General features: G+C 36.9%; 3 protein-coding genes across 4 annotated transcripts; 1 reads left to right on the top strand and 2 right to left on the bottom strand.

Moving 5' to 3' along the window:
* Window positions 1-234: 234 nt before the first annotated feature.
* LOC132165248 (uncharacterized) lies at window positions 235-6,585 on the bottom strand. Of its 2 annotated transcripts, XM_059575732.1 has the most exons (5): window positions 6,388-6,585; window positions 4,660-4,716; window positions 2,806-2,979; window positions 1,084-1,339; window positions 235-967 (listed from the first exon to the last, which is right to left on the bottom strand). In XM_059575732.1, the coding sequence occupies exons 3-5, from the start codon at window positions 2,972-2,974 to the stop codon at window positions 643-645; spliced, it is 750 nt and encodes a 249-aa protein (XP_059431715.1). In that variant the 5' UTR covers window positions 2,975-2,979; window positions 4,660-4,716; window positions 6,388-6,585; the 3' UTR covers window positions 235-642. The 2 variants fall into 2 exon arrangements, with proteins under 2 accessions (XP_059431715.1, XP_059431714.1); XM_059575731.1 differs by lacking the exon at window positions 4,660-4,716 and having other exon boundaries at window positions 6,388-6,584.
* A 107-nt stretch (window positions 6,586-6,692) lies between these two features.
* LOC132165249 (protein BUNDLE SHEATH DEFECTIVE 2, chloroplastic) lies at window positions 6,693-10,022 on the top strand. The gene is made up of 5 exons (XM_059575733.1): window positions 6,693-6,868; window positions 7,027-7,124; window positions 7,840-7,903; window positions 8,828-8,924; window positions 9,751-10,022. The coding sequence occupies exons 1-5, from the start codon at window positions 6,811-6,813 to the stop codon at window positions 9,827-9,829; spliced, it is 396 nt and encodes a 131-aa protein (XP_059431716.1). The 5' UTR covers window positions 6,693-6,810; the 3' UTR covers window positions 9,830-10,022.
* Window positions 10,023-11,104: 1,082 nt separating this feature from the next.
* On the bottom strand, window positions 11,105-14,876 carry LOC132165247 (heme oxygenase 1, chloroplastic). The gene is made up of 4 exons (XM_059575729.1): window positions 14,052-14,876; window positions 12,711-12,934; window positions 11,602-11,709; window positions 11,105-11,337 (listed from the first exon to the last, which is right to left on the bottom strand). The coding sequence occupies exons 1-4, from the start codon at window positions 14,479-14,481 to the stop codon at window positions 11,245-11,247; spliced, it is 855 nt and encodes a 284-aa protein (XP_059431712.1). The 5' UTR covers window positions 14,482-14,876; the 3' UTR covers window positions 11,105-11,244.
* Between the last annotated feature and the right edge of the window lie 11,746 nt (window positions 14,877-26,622).

The raw sequence follows: 26,622 nt of genomic DNA, 5'->3' as shown, positions 1-26,622 counted from the left end.
CTTTCATTGTTAGTGTATGTGCTGTGTTAGCATTATTTTTGAGTGCTATTCTGATTTCACTGGTATTTATCTGACATTATTTTTGAGTTTTTAAGAAAGCTAATCAAGGGTGTGCTTGGTTTACTTGTTGCTTTTTTGGGGAAATGGGAAAATGGTTATTTAAGCTTGCATGTACGGAAAAATTGTTACCAGCTTCCTCCCACAATCATTGCAAACATAAGTGGGATGTAAAAATTTTCATCCATATTATTTGCCATAAGAAGAGCTACTCAAAAGAATGAAATTTATAAGGGAATTCCATTTTAGACAAAATACAAGAAATACCGAGTATTTTACCCTAAAAATGATCAGATGTAGCTGGTTGCCAGCTTCATTAGAGTTTAATGCAGGTGCAGCAACCAGCTGGCTAAGGCTTCAAATTCATAAAACTTACAAAGTTTAAATCTAATTAAGTTAGATTAATCACAATATGCATTCTACATCTTTTGGGTAACAGTGCTCCGACTCCTACGTGTTCTAATTGAATTCCTTAATTCTATAATTGTGAAAATCAACTCTGTACAAATAAGGATTTTCATTCAAATTGACAAAAATTAACTTGTGACCTTTGACACACAACAACAGCGCAATACAAAACAGCCCTTACTTGTGATGTTTGTTTCTTTTCTCATCCTTGCTCTTCTTTTTCTTATCCATAGACTTATCTTTGGATCTGTGCTTCCTTGAGTGCTGCTTGTCAGAGCTCACTGAGCGAACCTTCTTTCTCTTCTTCTGCTTTTCCTTGTGAAGCTCCTCCTCTGAAGAATCGTACGTCTTTAGTGAAGAAGGCTTCTCGGGTCCATAGACCATATGGCGTTTCCATACATCAGGGCTTGTTGACAGCTCTTCCCTGGAATCTGGACATGGTGGAAGGTATGGACCCGTTTCATCCATCCTTGGGCCTACACCACCTCTGCCACGTTTGACCCTGCAACCAGGAAAAACACATTGATGTCAAACAAATCATATTGACATACTTATTTTAAAATTGAGTGGGTCAAGTGCATGAGCACACACACTTGAACAAAGAGCATAAATTATGACCTTGAGTGTAGAAACTTCTCAAGCTCTTCATCTTCTCTTGAGTCGCCACTCTCGTATACTCTTTCGTTTGATGAGCATGAAGCACTGGCATCATTGACATTTATGGGAGGCCTCTTACTTGGGCTTGCGGAGTTATGATCCCTATGGCTGCTGCCACCACTGCTCCCATCTCTAGATCGGCCTTTAAGCCTATCATCCAGCTCTTGTTCTTTCTGCCGGGCTCGCCACATCTCATCCACTTCCACAGCTCGATTTGCTAATTAAAAGAAAAGGAAAATCTCAACTTCCAGATGACAAACGCATATAAAGAACTCTAACATGTAATTTATACGAAAAAGCCTATGCAACCCTATTCTTATTCTTCACTATCAAAATCAAACTCATTGATAGTCAGGCGCACACACATAAAAGCCACAATGAACAAACAAAGGCCCAATTTTTTTAGGATAGCAACAAGTTGATATATCTAGTAGATAAAAAACTTATTGAACATCAATAAGGCCAAAGTAGGGAGTGTTCAATGTGCCAAGCCATTTGTGAACTCGGCTCGGCATGATTAAACTCGATTCGGTCTTTGTTAGAATAATAAATGAGCTGTTCGTCAACACAAAAATCTGCAAGAATATTAAATGATAAACTTGGCTTGATTCAGATAATGCTCATGAGCTCAACTTATATATGTTCGACTCGACTTATTTGGCTTGCTTGTTTATAGATATAGTTTTTATAAATATAAGTATGTATATTTGTTATTATGTAATAAATATGGGATATTATATAGGTTACTTGAATATGGGTACATACACACATATTTATCCATATTTGTTATTTATCTTACAAACCATAGTTAAGTACTGACCAATTCATAGTTTCCTAACCAAATTACAGCGTTGTTATTTTACATTTGATATCCCCCTAGGTTTAGTTCATAATAACTGTCAAGACACATTTTGGATTTTGGAATTTTTTTCTTCATTTAGTATATCCATATATCTCAAGTGCCTACAACTCCAAGGAAATATAAGGCCTAGTAACTTGTAAACCATTGTCTTATGTTTCCTATAATGCGCAGGTGGGATTAAACATAACAAGTTGAAGCAACATAAGTTTCCTTCATGTGAAACACATGCATCACATTCTCGTTCCTTCACCGAAAAAAAGACTTTCAGATCTATGAGTAGAACAAGGTCATAATCATATAGTGATTATAAAACACATCATAAGCACAAGAAACTTGCAGTAAAACAACTAATAATATGCACTGAACATTACAATGATGATACAACAATTTTTAATAAATAAATATTATCGAGCTCAAGTCACTCGAGCTCGATTGGAGGCTTCGCTCATGAACCTAGCCGAGTTTGAGCCAAGCTCAAACATGGCTAGGTTCTTAACAAGCCGAGTTCAAACAGAATTCTAAAGCTCATTACGAGCTCGAGTCGAGTTTGACCTCCCAAGTAATATATTCGAGCCGAGTACAGCAGCCTCAAACTCGGCTCGGCTCGAATACAGCCCTAGGTGTAAGTTATAGAGACCTGAAACTATAATGTGCCTCAGCCTTCATGAAGGAAGGCAAGGACCAGTTTCATAGCAAATGCAGAGCTTTCCCCAAGAAAGCTTCAAATTTGCTTCATAGATATTTATTTTCACAAGGCATTAAAAACCACCATTAACAAGGAACAAATTCGACATTATGAATACTTTAATCACAGAACTAACCTTGTTGAACCCCAAGAACAGTAGCAGTTAGAAACCGTGAATTAGGCCGAAACCTTGCTTTAGGCTGTCGAAGATAAACACGCACACCTTCCTTATCTGCTTGTCGCCGCAATTCTGCTGCTTCCCTCATAAGCATTGCAGCTATTCTGTTCTCTGTCTCAAGATCCATCTGCCCTGTTAAACAAGTTTCACAGAACACACGAGTGAACAATTTGCTTGTGCAAAGTATAACCTTAACCTTCAAAAAGGCATGAAGCAGTAGCACTAGAGTGAAAAAAGTGGGGAAAGCTTGAGTAAGAAGGAAATTGTCATCAGTTTTCCTGGAACCTAACTGCATCAAATTTCAGTAACAGCAAATGAATTAAAAAATAAAATAAAATAAAATAAAAGTGCAAATCAAAAGAAAAATAGGAGGATAACACTTATTAAAAGAGGCAAAAAAAAAAGAGGCAAAGACAAAAACCAAATAAAACAAAAAGCATTTAAATAAAGCATGATTCGTCAAAGCAAGCTAGATCCAACAAAAACTCCAAGATATCAGCACCCTTTTGGCGTCTGAGTGTACCTCAACAGAACAAAATAATCGAAATACGTGTGTAGTAAGATTGGAATTGTTAATAGAGCCTTCAACCATCACCTGAATTATGTCAAGTAGATTTCCACATATTCCCATATCTTAGGCTTCCAGGTTTTGGATCACTCCATAAATAAATAATGTGGTTTTAGTTTAGGGAATTTAGATATAAACTCCTTAAGTCAATGCGCCTTCATTAAAAACTCCCTAGGTATTTTTTTCCGGAAATTTAGTCCCTGGGTTAATCGAAACTACAAGAAACTTCCTACCGTTAAAATTTTTTAACACCCGTTAGGGCCACTCAAAACTCCCCGTTTTACTTGATTAAAATATTAATTTTTTATTAAATTAATTTTAAAAGTTAAATCTAAAAAAAATAAAAAATTGAAGGGTGACACAGGCCACCCCCCCAACCCCCATGGGGTGGCCTGCGGGACACCCTATTGGGGGTTTGGGGTGGCCGCGAGCCACCCCATGGGTGGAAAGGGGTGGCTGCATTGGGGGTTTGGGGTGGCCCGCAGGGGTAGGCAAACCACCCTTAGGGTGGCTTACGGCCACCCCATAGGGGTTGGGGGGGTGGCCAGGGGTGGCATTTTTCTTTTTATTATTATTATTATTTTTTTTTTAGATTTAATTTTTTAAATTAAATTAATAAAAAATTAATATTTTAATCAGATAAAACGGGGAGTTTTGAGTGGACTAACGGCTGTTAAAATTTTTTGACGGTAGAGAGTTTATTGTAGTTTCGATTGACCCAGGGAGTCAATTTCCGAAAAAAAACACTTAGGGAGTTTTTAATGAAAGTGCGTTGACCTAAGGAGTTTATATCTAAATTCCCTTTAGTTTATTTGGCACCGAAATATGAAATTGGAGCCAAATTTGTTTGAATATGTAGTATTGACTTGTCTACATAGTTTTCCAACAGCTATTGAGGTGTACAGCTATAGAGTAGTTGTACACCTCCATATTGTTGTCTATCCCAATCTCCATATGTTTTTGGGACACAACGGGCTTAACTTCAAACGTCTACCATTGAAAGAAGTATCACCAAACTATAAAAGATCATAAATAGTCTTTTAAAATATGAAAAGCAAGATATTTGGATCGGTACCTCACTATAGCATCTTAAATATTGTCGTTGCATATAAAAGAAAATATATATACATTTTGATTGGTTTGAATTTTGAGGGCGGGTTTGCTTTGGAATTTCAATTTTGACTGCAAAATGAAAAATCACAAAGCTCCTTACAAAAACAATATTTTCAGTATATAACTCATACCTTCAACACAGAGGCAGAGATCCTAGATTTTCAACTGAAGTGTGGAGGAGAGGGATTCTGCAATCAAGTTGTCAACATCAGCAAGATGACAAGTAACAATGATGACCATTATTTTTATAGAGAGCAGAATCAAGTGACGACACAAAATAAATAAGAGTTGAAGAATACTTGTCACACTCCCATTACTAAGCAAATGCCATTCATCATAGTTGTAGCTTTCCATATTAACGTAAGTTGAAACACACAGATGTTTCAGAAATGACCAAGTTTATGAGGCAAAGGTCCTAGCAAGAAACATACATAAGCAAGTCTAAGGTGGAATCGGTGGCATTTGATATGGCATCCCATGGCTATTCCTAGGCAGGCTTCCATAGCTTGGCCAGTGGCTCATGATAGCCTTTCAACTGGGGTGAAATTGGTGAACTGAGGGATATACGGGAGATGTGCTTTGCAGGTTTTGCAGGAGTTGCTTGGAAGCAGAGATCATCTTTTCTTTCAATGCAGCTTCAGCAGGAGAATGTGGAAAGAAAACATGAGTAGAAATTTAATTGACAATCCTAGCTTCAAATGAGAAGCGACCATTGAATGGGGAGAAAAGGAGTTGAAGGGAGGAAACTTGAAACAGATTTTATGGAAGCTTAGTTTGCGTACGGTTGTTTATCATATTTAGAAGCAAAAATGAGCTTAAATATGGCAATCAGCCAAAATCAGAGGAGAAAATTGTGCAAAATATAATTTGGGAGATTCGATCTAGAATTGTGGCCACAAGAAAGTTTCGGATGCCTAATGAGAATCTGCAATTATGCAGAAGATGAATTTTCCTTTTGGTATGTTGACTGCTGCAGATGGTAAATTGAGATGATGGCTTGTGGTTGTTGTGGTTTAGCTTGCCAGATTGGTATGGTTAAAAGGGGTTTAAACTGCTGTTAAGGTGAGTATGTAGTTCTGCAAAAATTATGCAGAAGTGGGAGTCCTCTGTTAGTAGTAATATGTCTACCATGGTGTCATCTTGTTTGGCTGTGTATTGTTGTTTGTAGCTCTTTTGGTTTGTATTTGTTGATACATTCTCGGTTCGTATAGAGTTGTAGTTTGTGGGGTTCTGCTATGGTGGGTTGAGCAATTGTAAAGGGTAGTTGCTGAGGCAAGTTGTTCCAGCAGATTTCCTTGAGTGTTTTGTATTTTGTTGTTCTTTTATGGAAAGGCTCATTCATCCAAAAAATAAAAAATAAAATTCTAAGGTGAAATTCAGACTGCAGTCACAGATTTGTTCAAATGAACTTTGAGTTTTTATCGGCTGGCTTAAGAGTATACATAGGCCTATTTGATGTTCTTAGTGAGTTCATCCCTGGAGTTCTATATAAGAGCAAAGTATGTTTTGAACTTCTAATAGCAGATTTTATGTTCAAACCAGACTTTTATGCCCAATAATACATTTCATCAAACAGATAGAATGCCCAAACTTCCTAAAAATCATACAAGAAACCAATCATCAAAAAGTTCAATATTTTACTACTATAATCAATATCTCACAACAAACCCAGCAATACCCAATCACTAACCCGAGGAAAAGTTTCAAAATTTTGATTTCCTAAAATCCTTTTACCAATATTGGGTGAAAGTTTTGGGATGATTTCCAATAACTTTGGAATCTCTCTGTTGCTGGTAAAGAGAATATATTGAACAGAGTAACTAAAAATTAGCAATGAGAGATGGAGAGAGTTCACTTACCAATTGTCTGCGGCGTACCTGGACTGCTCGGTTGCGGCTTCGAATGGTTGGTGTCCGGTGGTTGGCGGTGAAGGGGTGGAGGAGGCGTCGCACGGGAGGGCGAATTTTGGGTGGAGGGTTTCACAAATGAAATTTTGGGGGTGTTTTGACGCAACTGGCTGACGTGGAAATCGAGTTTACTTTTGTCCTCTTCTTTTCTGTATAAAAGTACTACAAACGACGCGTAGGAATTACTTACCGAAGAAAGAAACGACACGTAGGAATTTGAATAGGATAAATCACCCAAGCCCAAGGGGGGCCTTATCTTGTTCTCCTTTGAAGCGCACACAGACAGACACTTCAGTCTTGAAGCTCAGCCCTTTGTCTGCCAGCTTTTCTTGTAAAAGACGATATAACTATATAGGAATTGGGAAACCTCTGTGAATGGCCAACTCTTTATGTGTCACGCCTTTTTGTTCCTTTCAGTCCCCTAACAAACCAGGTATAGTCTTTATTATGTATTATTTTCTCTCTCTCTTTTTTCCACAAGTTTTCGGCTTTAATTTTGGATGTTTTGTTATTGTAGATGTGATATTTCTTGCCTTTTCTTCTTTCTTTGATGAACATTTGATGGGTTTTTTTTTTGCGCTTTGTTTGTAGGGATAGTTATTGGCAATTCGGTTGGTCGGAAGGTTCTTTGGGTAAATGAAGCGTTTCAGAAGTCTCAGACTGCTAAATTTCAATCTTTGGAGGTTAAGGTAAGTGAGAATTGGCCAATATAGGCATGTGCTCTATATTGCCCTGTTTGGCTGAACTTTCACTTTTCTTATAATGGGTTCAAGCCCAAATTTGATTTTTATTTATTGTTGGTTTGTTTGTTTTTAAATCACCTGTAGATGCCAAGTTAGGAGTAGGAACATAGAACTTAAGGTTTTGGGGTTTTGGGAATAGCTGTTATGTAGAGTAGTCATTTTTTGTTATCTTGGATTTGGCATATATGAGATAAGAGGGAACTGAAAAGGACAAACTAAGTGTAGAAATGCTTTGCAACATGTTCAAATTTGTTCATAATAAATTGAAGGGAAGATATCTTGAATAGATTAGAGATTCACCACGCTATGGACCAATGGTGTAGAGATAAGTAAATAATGCCCATAAGACGAGCATAAATGAATATTGTAATGGATAAGCAGTAATGGGAAAGATAGAACTAAAAGTGAAGGTATTACAGCAGATAACCAGATGAAGATTGTTCTCCCTTGCTTGGTTGGTATCCAAACAGCGTTTGTCAAGGGTAGGAGAATTGAGGATAACTAAGATCTGTGATTGCACCCTAGAAAGAGTGATATGGTTCTGGGTAAAGGTGTTTTAAGGCAAGGAGATTTGAGTTGAAATTGCATCATTGTTTGAAGACTTTACTTTTTCCTTCGAACTTCTTTGCAATTGAAATTCACTTTGGTCTTGGATTAACAGGCTGCGGAAAATAATCAGAGCGCCAAACCAAGTAGCATAGTCTGTTCTGATTGTGATGGAAATGGTACGCTTGTGAACTGCTACTTTTCATTTCAGTCTTATATTTTAGTTTATGATGAGATATCTTTGTTTTTGTGCTGAAATTTGCTCATAACGCACTTTGTGATGCTAACTCTAAGAGGATTTAGTGACATGGTTGGGATAAGACCCAAATACATAACACTATATGCTAAAGAAGAGTAATTGGGCCTCATCTTTTCTTCCTTCATCAAATGTCTAGCCAATCATGTTGATGATTATGTGATGCTATGGTAAAAAAAGGTGAACCATGTCTAGCGATATCTAGACTTTTTGTACCTTGATTGTAGCAGCAGACGACAAATGGTTGTTCTCTTCTTCCACTCTAAGAAGATGTTCTCTCAGAAGTACTATGATTTGCTCCCAACCCACAAACTAAATACTTCAAAAATTAGTGTTCTTGCTTCTTGCGTGATGCTAGTAGATTTCTTGTATGCAGTTTGCTTATATTTTTCGCAGGCTGCTTTTAAACTTCTCGGTCTATATAGCAACTACTTTCATAACATATTTGGGGCTAGGTGTGGAACTTTGTTGCTGAAATTATATATATATATCAATCAGGTTGCTTGTTAAAATGGTCTCTGTACTTCTTGTGTCCTTTATGTTTGCCAGACTGCTTACAACTTCCTAGCTTTAAGATTGTTGTGAAGAGTCCATGTTGGTTAGTCATATTTCTTTAGTGCATTTGCCACCTTCTGTTAAACCTTTTAGTTGGTTAGATTTGCCTAAACCTTCTGTCTAACTGGCCCAAAAAGTACTTTCTTCTTTACCAAATTATATTTTCTGTATGTCAAATAGTGTATATACATGTACTTTCTGCAAAGAATAACTTCTAAGTTCTTGGCTTTTCAGTATATTTTAATACCACAAATAGGTAAATTTCAGATCAGTATTTATCTTCCTGTACCAGGTGCCATTTCGTGTGGTCAATGCAAGGGTAGTGGAGTTAATTCTGTAGACCACTTCAATGGACAGTTCAAAGCTGGTGGATTATGCTGGCTCTGCAGGTATCCAAGTTAAAATGTCCCTTCATCATCATCATCATGTCCTTGTGTGCATCATTTCTATCATCATCACCATAGAGAAACCAGAGCAATTTGTTGTTTTCCCCATCATTGGCTGAGATATCGAATGTGCTGAAATATGAAGCGACACAAATCAAAACTAAGACAATATTTGGAGTTTTTGGGTAACTGTTTCCTAGATATGTTTTGATATTTTCCTTATTTATTAAAGTATATTTAGAGTATGTTTGGAATTGTGTTTGAGAAATAGAGTTTTTAAGTCAACAAACGCTTCTTGGCAAAAGCTTCATTTTTAAGCTTTTGCCAAAAGTGCATTTTGGCAATTCTTAGACTTTTTGGACTCTTAAAAGCGCTTTCAATTTTTTTTACTAAACAAGTACTTTTTTCTTCAAACGGATTTTTTTGAGTGTTAAACGCACTTTTAGGCCCCTCAAACGCACACCCAAACAGGCCCTTAGAATTTATTTATTTTTTAATAAAAAAAATCTACCTTTCTATTTTTGGCTGACTAACAGACAGGAAAATAGGCTTGTATGGACCTGGTTATCTGTTATCATGCACATATTACAGTATCAATGTCAAAATGTTTTTTTTGACGTCTTGAGAATACTCTCATAGACAGAGTGCAAGTGAAATGCACTAATAGTAATGGAGCTGGCTTGAATTATAAGGGGATTGAGATGGTTTTGTCTTGAATCCATGATCAGACATGCATTTATTTCTGCCTTGCCCTGAATTCTATGGGGATTGATGGTAGATTTCTCTCATCTGGACTCCTGTTTTATAATATGTATATGTTTTCTTGCAGAGGTAAAAGGGATATTTTGTGTGGGAATTGTAATGGAGCTGGCTTTCTTGGTGGGTTCATGAGCACCTTTGATGAATAGAAGTTTGCAAAATTTTTGGCTTCAGTGATTCGTATTATGTTTCACCAGTTTTTCTTCTTTTTCTGAACGTCAATATACTTTTATACACGTTCATGAATGTTGAGACTTGATGTTAAATTCCTGGCTGCCATTATTGGACTTATTCCGAATTGAAACTCTGCTATGTTTTTGCAGTCGATGAACTTTGAATGTTTGTTCCTTCTTGTCTGGCTCTTATATACAAATTTTCCTTGTATTATTTTAGTAATGAATAAAAAAGAAAGAGAAAACAGCCAAAATTATTAAATATGTTGGAAGTTTTTATCTGGAATTAACAAATATTACAGCTTCTTGTTAACTCTTTAGAGAGGCTAGCTGGATATGTACTGTAAATGAGAAATGATAAATACTATAATTCTATATAACATTTTATGCAACGAGGCTAACGTAGCGCTTTCAACTAACCTTTCGAGTAATCTTCATTAAATAAAAAATAGATCCAATGGTTGATTTGGAGTGCAATGTGAATACAAATATAATATTTAGCATTACCAAATACTATAATTCTATCTAACATTTTATGCAACAAAGCTGACGTAGCACTTCCAACTAACCTTTCGATTAATCTTCATTAAATAAAAAATAGATCCAATAGTTGATTTGGCATGCAATGTGGTCATTAGGTGTATCACGTTTAAAAATAACACACCCAATGAATGGTCCTGATCATGACAACAAAGCCCCAAAAAAAATAAAAAAAGTTGCTTTTTTTCTTTAAAAGAAGAAAAGTTGCTTTTTTTCTTTAAAAGAAAAAAAGTTGCTTTTTTGAGATACCCATAAAGGGTGGTTTAGGAGTGACCCAAAAAAACTTTATTGTCACAATTTAAACCGTTCATTTAAAATAAACCTCCAAACTAAACTTCTTAGGAAGATATGCTTTACACATTGAGCCCCAAGCTTAAACAATTGTTATTTTAAGGTTACAAGTATTGTCCAAGTTTCTTTTCTTAAAAATTACGATTTCTTTTGGCTTAAATAACAAGACGATAGGTTAATGACGTTATGAGGACAATACTTTAGAAGGAAAACTTGTGTGAGGCAACGAAGTAGGAGGACGGACAATTTTCTTCTTAAAAGTTAGTTTCTCAAATGAAATTTACTATTTTGAGAAGTGTGTTACCAACTCATGGGATGGTAACACATTATTTGGAAACCAACTTTTGGAAAGAAAATTTGAGATGTTTAGCATTCAATATCGTAAAAGAAAAACTATATGTAAAATGGCTGCAAGAACAGTGAGTTCAAGTCTTCACAGACAATTAAAATTAGAAAGAAAAATACAACATTTTGAATATATACAGAAATCTTCTAGGGTTGCATCATTGCCTGCACAATGGTCCTTCTCCCCAGAGTACTTGACTGATTTTTCCAGAGTATCATGACAATATTAGACGGAGAATCTCTCCAGAGTGCTTGAATGATTTTTCGGTTTCTTCCAAACAATGATTCTTCTCCTCTCTAGTCCAGCCCTGAGAAAACCCACACACGAATAAGTTCATTTTAATCCTAACTACGACGACGTGTAGTGATGGTTTCAAAAAGACAGTAATTTGTGATTTTCCCCAACCAGAGGAATGTTAGTTGTAATTGGTTTCATTAAAAAAAGAGTTGTATTAGTATTTACGATTTACTGCCCAGATCCCACAGGAGCTTGAGGAGGGGGAGAAAAAACAAAAAAGCAAAGGAGGTATGACCATAAAAGATTTGTAATGTAAAGGGTAGCAAGAAAATACCTCAGCGACTTTATTCAACTTCTCCCTCACATTCTGCAACAGTTTGGAAAGGTCACTGTCCCATTTGTAGAATTCCAACTCCTTCTTGTTGAGTATCTTTTCTGCTACCTGAATTAGAGTAATAAAGAAAGAAACTTGATTTAGATACCTCAACCTAAAATAGAATGCCAATCGTTAGCTGGGATCACTCTTAATAGACCTGATCCACTCCTCTTATTCTCCAATCTTCATATTTCTTAACAAAAGAAAAAATACGAATGCTATCTAAGGCATCAAATCATTTCCAAAAACAGAAAAAATAAAAAATAAATAAAAAGGTAGCATTGAACAGAAACAGAGGAAAGGGTGATGTTGGGTTTTCACTTAGATGCTATCAGCTGTAAATTGCTGAAAGGACCCCAGAAAATGGTATTCAATGAATTGCTTCCCTCTTTATTCTCAAATCTTTGCTTCAAACAAAGGGTGCATTTTCAGAATCAGATAAGAGACATGACCCTACATGTTACTAACATCTCACTTGGTCCGAGAAAAAAAAAAGGTAACCATTTCACTTGAAAAGTACATTCGTAACGTTCACATTTACTAGGTGAATGTGCAGCTACGAAAAAAATTTAGTTAAACAATGAACTCATACTTCATGACAGCTAAAAAAAAGTTAGCCTAAACAAAACCACAAATTATATGCACAAGAACAGAAAATTTAGAGCTCTAGAAAGTGGGAAGTTCCTGCATTCAACATCACACATCAGATGTGTCTACACACCTAGGTAGACGAGTTTGTATAACAAAGGAAGAGAAAAACACATTTGTAATACGTTAAAAAGTCCCCTATTTACTTTCTTACAATGAATATCTCTATTATAGATATCCAAAATAAGTAAAAATGAGGAACGTGCTATTTTATGTGGAGAAATCAGTATAACTTGGGGCAATTAGAGGCAATAGGATGCTCGAAGAATTCAGTGATGCCCCTTTAAAACTAGAATTGCATATCAAAGAATGTGCACATAAGCTCACGCCCACAAGTAGCATGTGGACCTGAGTCCTCAGGACATAGGCCATGACAAAGTATGTTATATTATACACTTTCCAAGATGATCTTTGTTTACCTTTTTCCCAATCATGCGACCACCAGCAGTGTGGGCAAAATATACATTGTAGAAGTGGCAAAGAAATGCTTGAGGATCCTTCTCTGATAATTCCTTCAAGTATTCTGCATAGTTCACACCAGGAGAAGAAGGTTCAGGAATGGTATGGCCTTGCTCCTTGAACCACTCCAAATCTTTAGCCAATTTTTCAGACCTTTCTAATCCTGTGTTTCTGAACTCGGCATCTATAACCAACAACACACAATGTTTAATCTTTTAGCTCTGTCATTAGTGAAGAATAAACACACAACAAAACTGCACGCATCTGTGCGTACATATGATTTGATCTAGGTGATGGCCAAAAGGCGAAGACTGATATTGTTGCTCTCAAAATTGAGGTATTTTAAACTACACCTACACTAGATCTCTATCCCACCCTAGCATGATAGCTAGGGCTGAGCAAATTACTGACTCACCAACTTCCAACCAACTTTCGACTGATTTCGACCGACACCGACCGTTACCGACTAGATGGAGGACAGTAGGCGGCATGATTTTTTTTATTCCGAATTTTTCGGTTCAGTAGGCGGAAGAGGTTTTTTAACTGAACCGCTTTACCGACAAATTTGCCACATTTCCACATACCGACATTATCAACACCGATTTTACCGACCACCATTCGGTTCGAAATGCGAAATAAAATAAAATTTGGCGGAATAAATTGGTGAAATAACTGACTTTACCGACATTGTCGGTTCAAAAGGCAAAAATAAAATTTTTCTACCGAAACCGACATTACCGACCGACGCTCAGCCCTAATGATAGCTTAAAACTTTGACCTCTCACTATAAGGTCATCCGAGAGCCCTAGATATCATCAGATCAAGAATTCATTGGGAAAAAAATCAGCATGTAGGTTTTGTAAGACCACAGCTGAATGCTAAATAACATATGCTTTTGGTATATTTGAGCATCATTTCCTATCAGAAGTATTAAAAAAAAAAAAAAAAGAAGACATTGAACTCAGACTCGTATACAAAGACACACACTCTGAGTATCATCAATGCCGGTCAGTGCACGAGGATATACATATCCAAACATCAAATCAACAAGCTGAATGCTAAATAACATCTAAATCAAAGAAAAATTTCCCCCACTTCCACAACACTCACCAAAAGTACAGAAAAAAAAAAAATGCAAAATCAATAAAAGAGAAATTGATCATAACAAAATCTTACAATGACACACCCAAAGCAATCAATCCCACATCCAAAACGGCAAAACCCATTCAAACACCAAAAATTCCAAAAGGGCACTCAGTATATCATCCAAAATAAACAGAAGGAATTAAAAACCGACTCACATGAAGGAAAAGCCGCCTCCTGGACGATCCCTTCGAGCGTGTCGTAGACCAACTTGCTGTCGACAAGGAACCTCAAATACCCATCAATAGTGGGCGCCCACTTGGCCACGGGCCGCTCCTCCGGCTCCTTGACCTCCTTCTCCCCCTCCTTCGCCTGATCTTTGGTGTGCAACTTCATCGCCACAAACCTCATCTCCTCCACGAACCCCTTCGACTCCCCAGGGTACCGCTTCCTGGGCGTCTCCGCCGTCGTCGCGGACACAACCGCCGCCATCTTCAGAGGCATCTTATTCACTCTACGACGAAACCCAAGTCGGCCACTTTTCGTGAGCGAGAAACCGGAACCAGGGTTTGCTATAGGAGGCGGTATTTGGAGGTGGGGTTTGGTGAAACAGGAGCGTGAGTGTGAAATTGGGGTCAGAGAAGCCATGGAGGAAGAGTGCACGGAAGCTTTGGAGTGAAAACACTATGTTCTATTGAGTACCAGACAGAGACTAATGTGGGTTTGGCTTGAAACGGCGGTTCACGTAATCTTGAAGACGACGCAATAACAATTAAAATTTTGAAAAATATTAAATAATCAGTGGGGAATTTAATAAAAATTTGAAAAATAATTTATGCTCTGGTATGGGCTTGTGTGTTGTGTGAGTATAGATGAGAGCTCTGTTTCCTGTGCGAAATAATTTGCCTTATTTTAAAGCTTTCTTTTTTATTATTTTTTCACAGGCTGACATTTCTGGATAGAATTCGAGGAAGGTGTTTTGTTTCGTCAGGGCAAAGTCACGCGACTCATGCCGGGGAAGATCCGAGACGGCGTCGTTTCCTGGGGCTTTGATGGACAGGGGCGAATCGGTAATACGACTTCCGTTTACTTGTGGTCTTGGCTTTCTGGACTCTGGTCCAAAATTGAAAATTGAAAGAGAAGAAAGGTAAACGATGCCGTTTACACTATCACAATTGACAACTTTTGTCGTTTTTCAATTCAAAGTTCGTTTTACATTACTTTATTTGGTAGGAGCCAGCAGGGATAGATAATGAATAAGAGTAATTTGTACCGAGAGAATAACTTATATGGGTTAACCCTTAAAAGAGCATCTCCACCAATAAATTGTAGTTTAGCTACTCAAAATATCACTTTTTTAGTTTAACTACTACATTTTCGCAATGAACTCCAATAGATTTTCTATTTTACGATGTCTACTTTATTTAAATATCATTTTTAATCTTTTTTTTTTTCCACTCCTCTCTCTCTCTCTCCTTCACCGCAAACTGTATTCAACCACCTAAAACCATCATTTTGAAGAAATTGAACCACTTGAAACCCATCAAGGTGATGTATGGCGGGCGAAACTCCGTGGGTGGCCGAGTTTTGGCTGCCGGTTGTGCACCGTTCTTTTTTGCCGATTGTTCTAATTGGATAGATTGAAACCCAGAAAAGCTCTCGGCCGCTGCTCCATGGTTGTTTGGCCATTGGGCAACAGCCCTACAGGGATAGGGAGAGAGATGAGGCGTTGAGGGAGAAGGGACAGGGAAAGAAAAGAGATGAGGAGGAGCTGAGGGAGGAGAAGGGAGCGTGAGGGAGAAGGGGAGAAAGAGAGAGGAGAGAGAAAAGATTAAAAAAATTAAATGAAAGAGAAAATATAATTAAATAATAGTAACAGATGCTACAACTGTAGCATCTCTAGACAAAAATGCTATTTTACAGCACTGCTGGAGGAAGAAAAAAATGCTATTTTAACTAAAAAGTTAGTTTACATGGTCTCTTGGAGATGCTCTAAGTGGGTTAGGCCGCTTCCTAAGGCTCCCAATTAAAATAATAATAATAATCCATTATAAAAAAATAAAAATAAAAATAAAATAAAAAATTGGGGGTTGCAAAAATGGCCAGATGGCCAAAGGGGTGGCCGTAATATTTTTTAAAAAAACTTTTTTATAACAAATAAAAAAAAATTATGGGCAATATGAGAATTTTTGGATGAAATTGGTCGAATTGAAAAAAATTTGCAAGTTTGGGGGGGTGCATTGCAAAAATTGAAACATTTGTGGTCGAATTGAAAATCGTCCCAAAATTTGGGAGGGTAAAGTGTACTTTTCCAAAAAAAAAAAAAAAAATTAAATACGTATTTACCATCAATATATATGCTTTAATTAAGGCCCCCTAGGAGAACTCTCCCTCAAGACGCTCCTTGTTCTCCCCCTCCCCCTCATCGTCTTCTTCCCCTCACGCTAGAGCTAGCCTATTTACTTGATGTCCCTTGCTCTTTGGGTGTTTTCTTCTTCTCCCTCCCTCTCTGCCCCTTTTCTGATTTTAGGGTTTTTTTGGAGGCCGATGTTCCGCCCTTCTCCATCCGCCGCGCCTGTTGCTGGGTCGGGTTTGGCTTCGGTTCATGTTGTCCTTGCCCGATTGACCGCCCGTTGCCTGGTCCACCTCAACACGTGCTCCACTACCTTGCTACCCGAATCTGCAAGTGCCCATCACACCTTTTGCACTGGATCCGTCTCTCCGGATGTGGTTTGATTTCGGTTCTCTCCAACTACTTTTTTTATTTATTTTGTTTCTAGTTGTTTTATTTCATTTCCTTTATGTCTGTCTTTTGACGTGTATTTTGGTGTGTTGTTTTTGTTGCCTTGCCTGTTTGTCATACTTTGTTGGTGATGCTTTTGGGGGATTCACTCAAACTCCGCCCCCCCCAGTTTGTTTTGTGTGTGACGCCAATCTCCTCCATGCCCGCTCTGCCACCCACTATCCACTGTCGGGTCTTTCCTCGTGTCTCCCCGCGATGAGCTCCAATGCTACCTTCCGCGTCGGTTTTCGACTAGCACGCAATCGGCTTCCTTTCAGTTGCCGTTACTCGCTTAGTGTGATTCTCTGGTTTTATTCTGTTTGTATTTCTGTTTTAGTCCCTTTATTTCCTTGTACGCTTTTATTTCCTATTTTTTTTGCTTGTAATAAGGCTCTGTCCCCTCTCGATCTGCATGCGTGATGCCCTCTAGGTTATTTGCTATGGTCCATACATTTGAGTTGTGGATGTGAACGTTATCCTGGCTTTCAGGTCGAAGAGGAAGAGTTTCGGTTGGGGGTTTGTCTACCCTCAGTTCTGAGAAATAAGCACTACCTATGCATTAATTTGAATTTGTTTGGCACAGATCTGTTTTTAAATATGTAGATTAGTCATAAGTTAGTGGATTTGTTTTTGGTCTGGAATGTAATACGTCATCTGTGACGTTTGTAACCCCGTAACTTCGGTTATGGTTGCTTGTAAGAGTTTTATGCTTATAATTTCTATGAATGAGCCTGATATGGATTCTGTTTCCAAAAAAAAAAAAAAAAAAAAAAAAATTAAGACCCCCTACTTAATTTTAAAAAAATGCATTAATATCATTTGATTCTCCAACATTCCAAAATAAATAAGGCTTAAAAAATCGATAACAATAAATAAGGGAATCAAATCATTTTTTTTTTTTTTAAGGAATATTATGAATATTCATTATCTCAAAAGATCGGTCAAAGATCACACAAGCAGGAGGGATTGCTCCCTCCTTACAATATCACCTACACTTGGTTGGACATCCCCCAACCAAGTAGACACAATGACATGGGCGGTAGCCAATTTTGCTAGCATATGCGTAGCATTATTGGCGTCCTTCATCACATGCATCAAACTGGCGTTTTCCAAACCACGTAGCTCTCTTTGGATACATTCTATAAATTGACCATAGCTACTAAGACATGGCCCCTCTGACTCAATAGCCTTGATAACTTGCATGGAGTCGCCCTCAAAGATGATATTTTCAAACCCTAGTTCCTTGCAAAAAATAATAGCATTCACCGCCACTAGTGCTTCTGCCGATGTTGAGTCAGTTTGAACAGCAAGAGGCAAACTACGTGCAGCAAGAAATTTCTCATTCGAGTCTCGGGCTATAAATCCCAGCCCCACACGTCCTTCCTTCGTATTCAGCCCTGCGTCCCAATTCATCTTAATCATATGACGCGGTGGAGGTTGCCATACTACAACTGTTGGTTCACAGTCATTAGCTACTCCACATTGGGCATTGCGATTCACTCTTTGAAATTCTTCCAACGAGGTCTGAGCTTCACGTACTAACAGGGTTGGGTGGAGAAATTTTTCTCCATGTATTACTGAGTTTCTCCTTAACTAGATTTTCATAAGGGAATCAAATCATTAACAAATATTCAACCCTAAAATCAAATGGGAAAAACAAATAAATAAGTGCTAGAAGATGGAAAGTTTCTAAAATATTGTGATTCTTTAAGGAAAAGTCTATTATTATCAAAAAAAAATTGGTGCGCACACAATTATAGCAAACACTTCTCCACGATGTAAAGGAGCCTAGAAAACCTCTAAAGTTTGACTGTGTTTTGCACAAAATGAAACCCTAAGAGTTTCAATTATAGCAAGGAGAAAAACACAAATTTTAAAATTATAGAAGGATTTTGAGAGAAATAGAAAGAGAGAAAATGTCAGTGTTTAAAACTGATTTGAAGCGGGCTATATATAGTGTCAATTTAACAATTTTAATGTATTTCATTAACATACATGTATTTTCTAAATTAACTAACAAATCCAACCCATTCAATATTAAAAGACACTTAAATCTTGATTGTTGGATTAAATTTATAATTAACAATCATTTAATTATAATCACTAAATCAAAACTGTTAGTAAATATTACTTAATTTCAATTATTAGATCAAACTTAATTTAAACTTACAGTTGATTAACTAACAATCAAGTAAATCCAACCGCTAGATCTACCTTAATAGCATCCTACAATCTAGATCAAATCACCAGATTACATGATTATATTGTCCAAAAATTTACAGTCATGATCTGATTGCTCCGAGTTTCAATGTTTTATCCTAAATGCACCATCAAAGTGCTACAAAAGCATCATTAGAGCCCTACAACTCATTGCTGTAAATATCTTGATCCTCTTTTAGGGCAAAAGTGTAATCAAAGTTATTGGATATGATTTTAGAGAAGTGTATGCTCAATCTAGTATGTTTAAGGGTTATGGATCATTGCCCGAGTTAAATAATTTAATTTTAAATCTAACATTGAAGGAGATGATGCCTTAATGGAATAATTTGTAAATAGGCACAAGTTCAAGCTCCCATAAGAATTTTTTTTTTTTTTTTGGAAAATCCTATTGAAGCTCAAAAAGAGCAAATCAAGAAAGGAGGGGTGTTTCCTCCTTCCTAATAATACCACCAATGCATGATGAGATAAAATGCCCCCAATATTTATCGGTGACATGGGTACAAGCCTCTTTTGCTAAACTATGGGCAGCGGAATTTTGCCCCCCTAACAACATGAACAAAACTTGACGTTGCTAGATCACTCAAATACTGTTTCACATCTTCCACAAAATGACCATAGCTGCTCTCACGTGATCCATTTGAGTTTACTGCCTTCACAATCGTTAGAGCATTTACCTCGAAAATTACATTTGAGAATCCTAGCTCCTTGGCAAAAACCACTGCGTGAATGGCAGCAAGTGCTTCAACCACTACTGGATCCGCTACTATCCTCTGTTTGATACCACAAGCAACCAAAAAATGACCATTTGCATCCCCTTCTAATAGGCCCAGACCAACACAAGAATTTCTTTGGTCTATAGCAAAGTCCCAGTTAACTTTTACCATGTTCACTGGTGGTGGTTGCCATCTGATCATTTGATTTTGCTGCGCTGTCCATCCCCTCAGGTTGTGCATTTATCCACTGAAAATACTCCAAACCAAAAGCTGCATTCGTGAACACTTGATTAGGAGAAATGAAGAAGCCCCCGTGTACAACATCGTTACACCACATCCATATACTCCTTGCTATAACCGCAAAGAGCTGCATTTCTTGCTGATCATAACAACCGATCATCTCTTCAAACTGATGGTGTACAGGATGATCACACTATTATTAGTGTGGTCATCACCACACCAGATCATGTAGATTTTATAGGAAGGTAAAATTACTTCCAGGTGGAGGTAGTAGGTCAAGAGTAGTAACTCTTGATCAAGAGTTGTATTGGGACTCTATAAATAGAGTCTCATGAGAATGCAGAATCATTATTCTATTTTTCACGTGAAATCTTAGTTTAGTTTTCTCCTGGTTTTTTTGCATTCTAAACACTTTTATTCTCCTCCGGATTTCCACCCTAACGAGAGAAATCCTTTCTGAAGAATTTACAAAGATTCCATAATTAAGAATCTTACAGTGGTATTAGAGCACAGTAATATGGAAGAACAAGAGAAGATTGAAGAACCAGAAGAAACAATTGAAGATCCTCAACAACTTTTGTCTGAAATTTATTAGACAATTCACATACAAGTCATCGGTTTAGCCTCTTCTGTGGCTTTCTACAATTTGCATCAATCATTGCAAAAGCCAGAGGAAAAACCCCTTATCATCACAATCGGTCAACTACATTATACCGGTAATATTGGTGCTTTAAGGAGAACTTATTTTTTAGAACAAAAATATTGGAGAAAATTTCTCAGTCTTCTTTTACATGATTTTGAGAAAAAATTTCCCCAAAAATTTACTCCTGAAGTTTCTGATAATGCCTCTCCATCTACGAATTTTGCTTCGAAAAACTGTGAGAAAAAAGAAGAAATTTCATGTGTGTCTTCATCTGACGATTACTTCACATATCCTGCTCCGTGGGAAGAAGAAGAAACAGAAGAAGAAGATCCATAAGAATATCCAGAAGAAGCCAAAAACTTAGATCACAAAGTAGAGGAAGAAAATTCGAAAAAGAAAGGATATCTGGAGGAAGAAGAAGACGGGTTGAGGAAAACTGTCAATTCCCCAACCCCAGACGACGCTGTTTCACAAAGTGAGGAAGCCCCTGCATCAAACAACGTCGTCTAGCAGCCTCAGGTAACTGCTTTCAGTTTCTTTTCAAACGACGCCGTTCTGGATAACCAGAACGACGCCGTTTCATGCCTCCTTAAACAGGCGCCTTTCAGCGCCTGTTATCAAGACGACGCCGTTCCAGTAAAGAGGAACGACGCCGTTTCAGAACTAGATTGGGTTGACCGACCCGCTCCACGTCTTCTGGAGCACGCTCGAAAGACTGCACTCAACCCGCTTCGCCAGCCATTTCGCTCCGGCCCAAAGTGGAAATACATGGCCCGAAAGTCCGTGTTGTGAGCCCAAGCCCAGATCAAGAAAAACCAAAAACCCGTAAACACTGATGCCCAACCCGCTGAAACCCGACCAGCTGAATCTCAACCCATTGCATCACAATCCGACCTGCTGAAGCCCAACCCGCCTGTTCACCCGTATCCAAAATCTAACCCGGGATTTAACCCGCGGTTCAGGCAATCCGGTTTCACCAGACCCGGTTCAGGGGAATTTCAGTAATTTCGACCGTTCTGGCTCGTTTCGGCCCCGATTTCGTTCATTCAAAAACCATTGGAAAGCTGATTCGAAGGGCTACAATTCTGCAGGTTCTATTTACAATAATTTTAATAATTTTCAGCATTATAATCCTAGAAATAATTGGGAAAGAGGTGAGACTTCTAATCAAAGTCATCGAAGTTTGAACCGAAGGTTTATCCGACCCTACTGGTTGGCTCCAAGTTAACACAAGGAGGTTGCATTCAATGTTCCTGATTTGGCTAGACTAGAGATCTCATTTGACAGGCGCCTAAGGGGTCTGCAATACGGATTGTTAGGACCATTGAGCAGAACCCCAGGGACCCGTGGCCTACGAGCATGCACTGCTACACTCCTCCGAGGACGGGTGAACGGGTCAGTCCACCAAATTCATCTCTTGGATATTATAGGGGACATTTGAACAAATACATGGCGTGTCTGACTTTTCCTGAAGATTATTGATCTGAAGTTGTTATTATTATTTATTGTTCTTATTTTTATTTTTATTTTTTACAGACAATATTAGTTTGTAATAATAATTAGAATCACAAACAAATTATTATAGTTATTCAGACAATTGTAAAAATTGTACTGAAAAATAATAAATATTATTATTATTATTATTGTGTTGTTAAATCTACTTTCTAACAATGGCTATTAAAAGTAGAATTGATTCCTCTAGACTCGAGAGTCTTAATGGAATGAATTTTAGAATGTGGAAACGACGCATAACTTATGTACTCACACATGACAAAACACAGTATACCTTTACATCTGTGAAGCCTGATCCAGCCGAACTAAATGACAGCGAAGCCAAACAGAAGCATGAAAAATGGATGGAAGCCGACTTAATGGCAAGAGCCACCCTTCTTCACAATATGAAAGACAATATCATTCCTCTATTTGAAAGTTATGAGTCTGCTAAAGAAATGATGGAAGCACTGGAGGCAAAGTATGGCCCTAGATCTGATACACATGTACAGTTGCTATTAAACAAATACAACTGTACACGTATGAGTGACAATGACTATGTAGGCAAATTTGTTAATCAAATGGAATTACTTGCAAAAGAGTTTGCAAATGCTGGTCATCCTGTATCAGACAAAATGCAAGTAACCACCATGCTTAACGGCTTTCCTTTATCATGGGAACATGTGGCAACTTCTTTAACACTTAGTGGAAAAGAAGTCTCCATGATTTCTTTACCAGTGATACTAGTACTCGAAGAAGAGAGAATGAAAAGAAGAAGGCAAGAAGGAACATCTAGTAATTTGATGATGGCTCAAAACTCAAATTAGACTATTCGAACTCCTCCTACATTAAGAAGCAAGCCACAAAAATTCAAAAGAAAATGGAAGAGTAAGCCAAACAGTAAAGTCAAAGCTAAAGGAGCATGTTTCAAATGTGAAAAAGTTGGACACTTTAAAAAGAATTGTCCAAAACTCCACGGTGTTAAACCACAGAAGGAGATTGCAATGACAATCACTAAGCATTGATGGCAGAATCAACTTCTAGCTCATGATGGATAGATTCAGTAGCAACTAGACACATCACAAACAAGAGGGAATTTTTTGTGGACTTCAAAGAGAAAGCTGTTAGAGAACACAAAGTTTACATGGGCAACAACACCTATAGTGACGTGTTAGGAGAAGGAAAGTGTAAGATATATGTCAAAGGTTCAGTTATTGTCTTACATGATGTTTTGTATGTTCCTGTTATCCGGAGAAATCTAATATCAGTTCCTATATTAGATAACAAAGGATATGGGATAAAATTTAAATCTGGGAAGGTCTATATTAGGAAAGGAAACACATCTGTAAAGGGTACAAAAGTTGACAATACGTATTCCATTAAAGTTGATAATAAAGTTTCTATTTCACATTATTCACATGTGTCTGAAAGTAATTCTTATCTATGGCATTTAAGATTATGCCATACTAACATAAATAAATTGATAAGAATGAGCAAAAGTGGATTACTACCTCATATTAATTCGGGAGATTTTAATATATGTGAATCATGTATTAAAGGAAAAATGACTAACAAGTCTTTTTCTAAACACTGGAAATCATCAGAATTATTAGAAGTAATTCATTCAGATATTTACGGACCATTCAAAACTAAGACACATAGAGAAATGAAATACTTTATTACCTTCATCGATGATTATTCAAGGTATGGATATATCTACCTCATCAAAAATAAATTTGAAGCTATTGATAAATTCAAAGAATTCAAATTAGAGTTAGAAAAACAATTAGGAAGATCTATCAAAACCTTGAATAATGATAGGAGGGGAGAATATGAAGCTATGAATACTTTCTGCAAAGAGAATTGTATAAAACATTTGTACACAATACCATATAAGCCTCAACAAAATGGTATTGCAGAAAGAAGAAATAGAACTTTAATGGAAATGACAAGGTTAATGATGGCATTCGCTGACTTGTCTATCCATTTTTGGGGAGAAGCCTTATCCACAGCAGCTTATATACTCAACAGGGTTAAGACAAAATCTAAACCTTTAACCCCTTATGAAATCTGGACAGGTCTGAAACCCAACTTAGAAAATATAAAAGTATGGGGATGCAAAGCCCATGTACTTATCCCAAAACCTTTAAGGGATAAATTAAAAGATAAAACATGGGAATGCAAGTTCATAGGATATGTTGAGAATGGTAGTGGATATCGATTCTTTAGGATATCGATTAATAGAAAGCAGAGATGCTGTTTTTCTTGAAAATTCAGATCAAATAAATCCTATAGAAGATATCAGACTATTAGAAGATGAACAATCTACACAAGAAAATTCAAATTATATCACTCCTATGAAAGATATCAGTCTATCAGAAGATAAAGAATCTCTACATGAAGATATTACAAATCTCCCAGATAGTGGGAGTAAAAGAAGACTGGATCTCAATAACCCTAATCATAAAAACAATGGGAGAGTTAAAAGACAAAGACGATCATCAGTCATACTTAAAGATCATTATGTACTAAGTATAGATGACATAAATCTTCAAGATGATCCTTCCAATTACAAAGAAGTTGTGAAAGGTGGTGATGCAGACAAATGGATAGATGCAATGAATGATGAACTAGACTCCATCAACAAAAATGACGTCTGGGAACTCACGGATCTGCCACAGCAAAGAAAAGCTATTGGATGTAAATGGGTACTGAAGAAGAAATTCAAAGCAGATGGAAATCTTGATAAATACAAGGTTAGGTTGGCAGCCAAAGGATTCACTCAACAACCAGGTGTGGACTTTGTTGATACTTATTCGCCCTTAGCAAAATTTACCTTAGTAAGAATAATCATGTCCATAGTAGCTAAGATGGATTTAGAATTGCACTAATTAGATGTAAAAACAACATTTTTAAACGGAGAATTAAAAGAAGACATCTATATGGTTCAACCTGAAGGATTCAATGTAAATGGACATGAAAAAAAAGTTTATAAATTGAAGAGGTCATTGTACGGGCTAAAGCATTCTTCAAGACAATGGTACTTAAAATTTCATGAGGCCATCATGAAAATCGGTTTCGAGGTAAGTCCACTAGATCATTGCGTTTACATACATTATGACAATGATAAGTTGACTATGTTATCACTATATGTAGATGACATATTATTAACTGGAAATTGCTAAAAAATGATTCAAAATACAAAGAATTTCTTAGCATTTAAGTTTGAAATGAAAGATATGGCTGAAGCAACTTATGTTTTGGGAATAAAAATTTCAAGGGATAGGACCTCGAAATTATTATACTTAGATCAAGAGAAATATATAAAAAAGGTACTTAGAAAGTTTAATATGGATAAATGTAAATCTCTAAATACACTTGTTTCAAAGGGTCAACATTTGAGCAAAACAATGTGTCCTCGAGACCAAACATAAATTCTTGAAATGGAAATTGTCCCCTATGCTCAAGTTGTGGGTAGTCTTATGTATGCTATGACTAGCACAAGACCTGATATTTGTCATGTTGTAGGATTGGTAAGTAGATATCAATCCAATCCTGAAAAAGAGCATTGGCAAGCAGTTAAAAGAATATTTAGGTATCTGCAAGGAACTAAAAACATGGGTTTATGTTTTGGATTAGAAGATCTAAACAATGCAAGATACACTGACGCAGATTTTGTAGGAGATGTAGATGACAGAAAATCTACAAGCGATTATATATTCTTATTTGGGGGAAAAATTGTTTCTTGGTTGAGTAAGAAACAAAATTGTGTTGCAAAATCCACAATAGAAGCTGAATATATATCATGCAGCACAGCTGTAAGCAATGCTGTTTGGATTAAGCGTTTCATTAAAAGTTTAAATCTTGGAATGCAAGATGGGTCTGTCAATGTATTTTGTGATAATAAGTCTGTCATCTCTTTAATAAAGTGGAACTCAAAGTTCCAAAGGCAAACACATTGACATAAGTTATCACTATATTCAAGATATAGTGGAGAGATGTGAAGTGAAAGTTGAATTTATTCCATCTACAAAGATGGTAGCTGATCCCATGACCAAAAGGTTGACTCTAGATAAATTTAGAGAGCATGTAGCAAAAATGGGATTAAGGAAAACTTAAGAAAAGGCTACATGGTAAAAATAGCATAATCAGAAGGATTCAGGGACGCCTGAATAAATGATGGTATGCATGTTTTTCATTTTTTCTGTATACTGACAAGTATAACTATTTATCTCAAATAGGGTAACCTTGGAGATAAGAAATTGCATAAAAAAATTTTCAATTTAATTTACATATAGTTATTATGTAAAAAATCATTAATTATAGTATTGAGTATGAACTGTATTCTTAACTATGGATAATTAATATTAAATACCTAGATTATATGGCAAATAAGGAGTTGACATGTTTTTTGTGATACTAAAGATAAACATGCACAACTAAGGTTTCATTACTAATTATAATAGTATGATCAAGTGGGAGATGATGATCACACTATTATTAGTGTGGTCACACTACAAAAAACAGGTCATTTTCTGACGTGGCAAACAGTGTCTGTTTTTTGCCACGTCAGTAAATGCTGACGTGCTAAAACTGGCACGTCAAAAAATATTTTACTGACATGTCAAAAGTAACACGTCAGGATTTACTGACATGTCAAAAGTAACACGTCAGGATTTACTGACGTGTCAACTTTTGAC

This window comes from Corylus avellana, chromosome ca11 (genome assembly GCF_901000735.1).
Source record: "Corylus avellana chromosome ca11, CavTom2PMs-1.0".
Lineage (NCBI taxonomy): Eukaryota > Viridiplantae > Streptophyta > Magnoliopsida > Fagales > Betulaceae > Corylus > Corylus avellana.
Note: the sequence above shows the minus strand (reverse complement) of the source record. Positions and strands in the feature narration are given on the sequence as shown.

Bases quoted from the DNA above. Each gene is read 5' to 3' on its own strand.
- LOC132165248 (XM_059575732.1), bottom strand. From the start codon at position 2,974: ATGGATCTTGAGACAGAGAACAGAATAGCTGCAATGCTTATGAGGGAA. The intron at 1,340-2,805 runs GTTAGTTCTGTG...TCTTTTAATTAG, and splicing joins TGTTCTTGGGGTTCAACAAG to CAAATCGAGCTGTGGAAGTG. The intron at 968-1,083 runs GTCATAATTTAT...TCCTGGTTGCAG, and splicing joins GAGAAGTTTCTACACTCAAG to GGTCAAACGTGGCAGAGGTG.
- LOC132165247 (XM_059575729.1), bottom strand. From the start codon at position 14,481: ATGGCTTCTCTGACCCCAATTTCACACTCACGCTCCTGTTTCACCAAA. The intron at 11,710-12,710 runs GTAAACAAAGAT...ACTCTAATTCAG, and splicing joins GTCGCATGATTGGGAAAAAG to GTAGCAGAAAAGATACTCAA. The intron at 11,338-11,601 runs GTATTTTCTTGC...GGGTTTTCTCAG, and splicing joins AGTTGAATAAAGTCGCTGAG to GGCTGGACTAGAGAGGAGAA.
- LOC132165249 (XM_059575733.1), top strand. From the start codon at position 6,811: ATGGCCAACTCTTTATGTGTCACGCCTTTTTGTTCCTTTCAGTCCCCT. The intron at 6,869-7,026 runs GTATAGTCTTTA...CTTTGTTTGTAG, and splicing joins TCAGTCCCCTAACAAACCAG to GGATAGTTATTGGCAATTCG. The intron at 8,925-9,750 runs GTATCCAAGTTA...GTTTTCTTGCAG, and splicing joins GGATTATGCTGGCTCTGCAG to AGGTAAAAGGGATATTTTGT.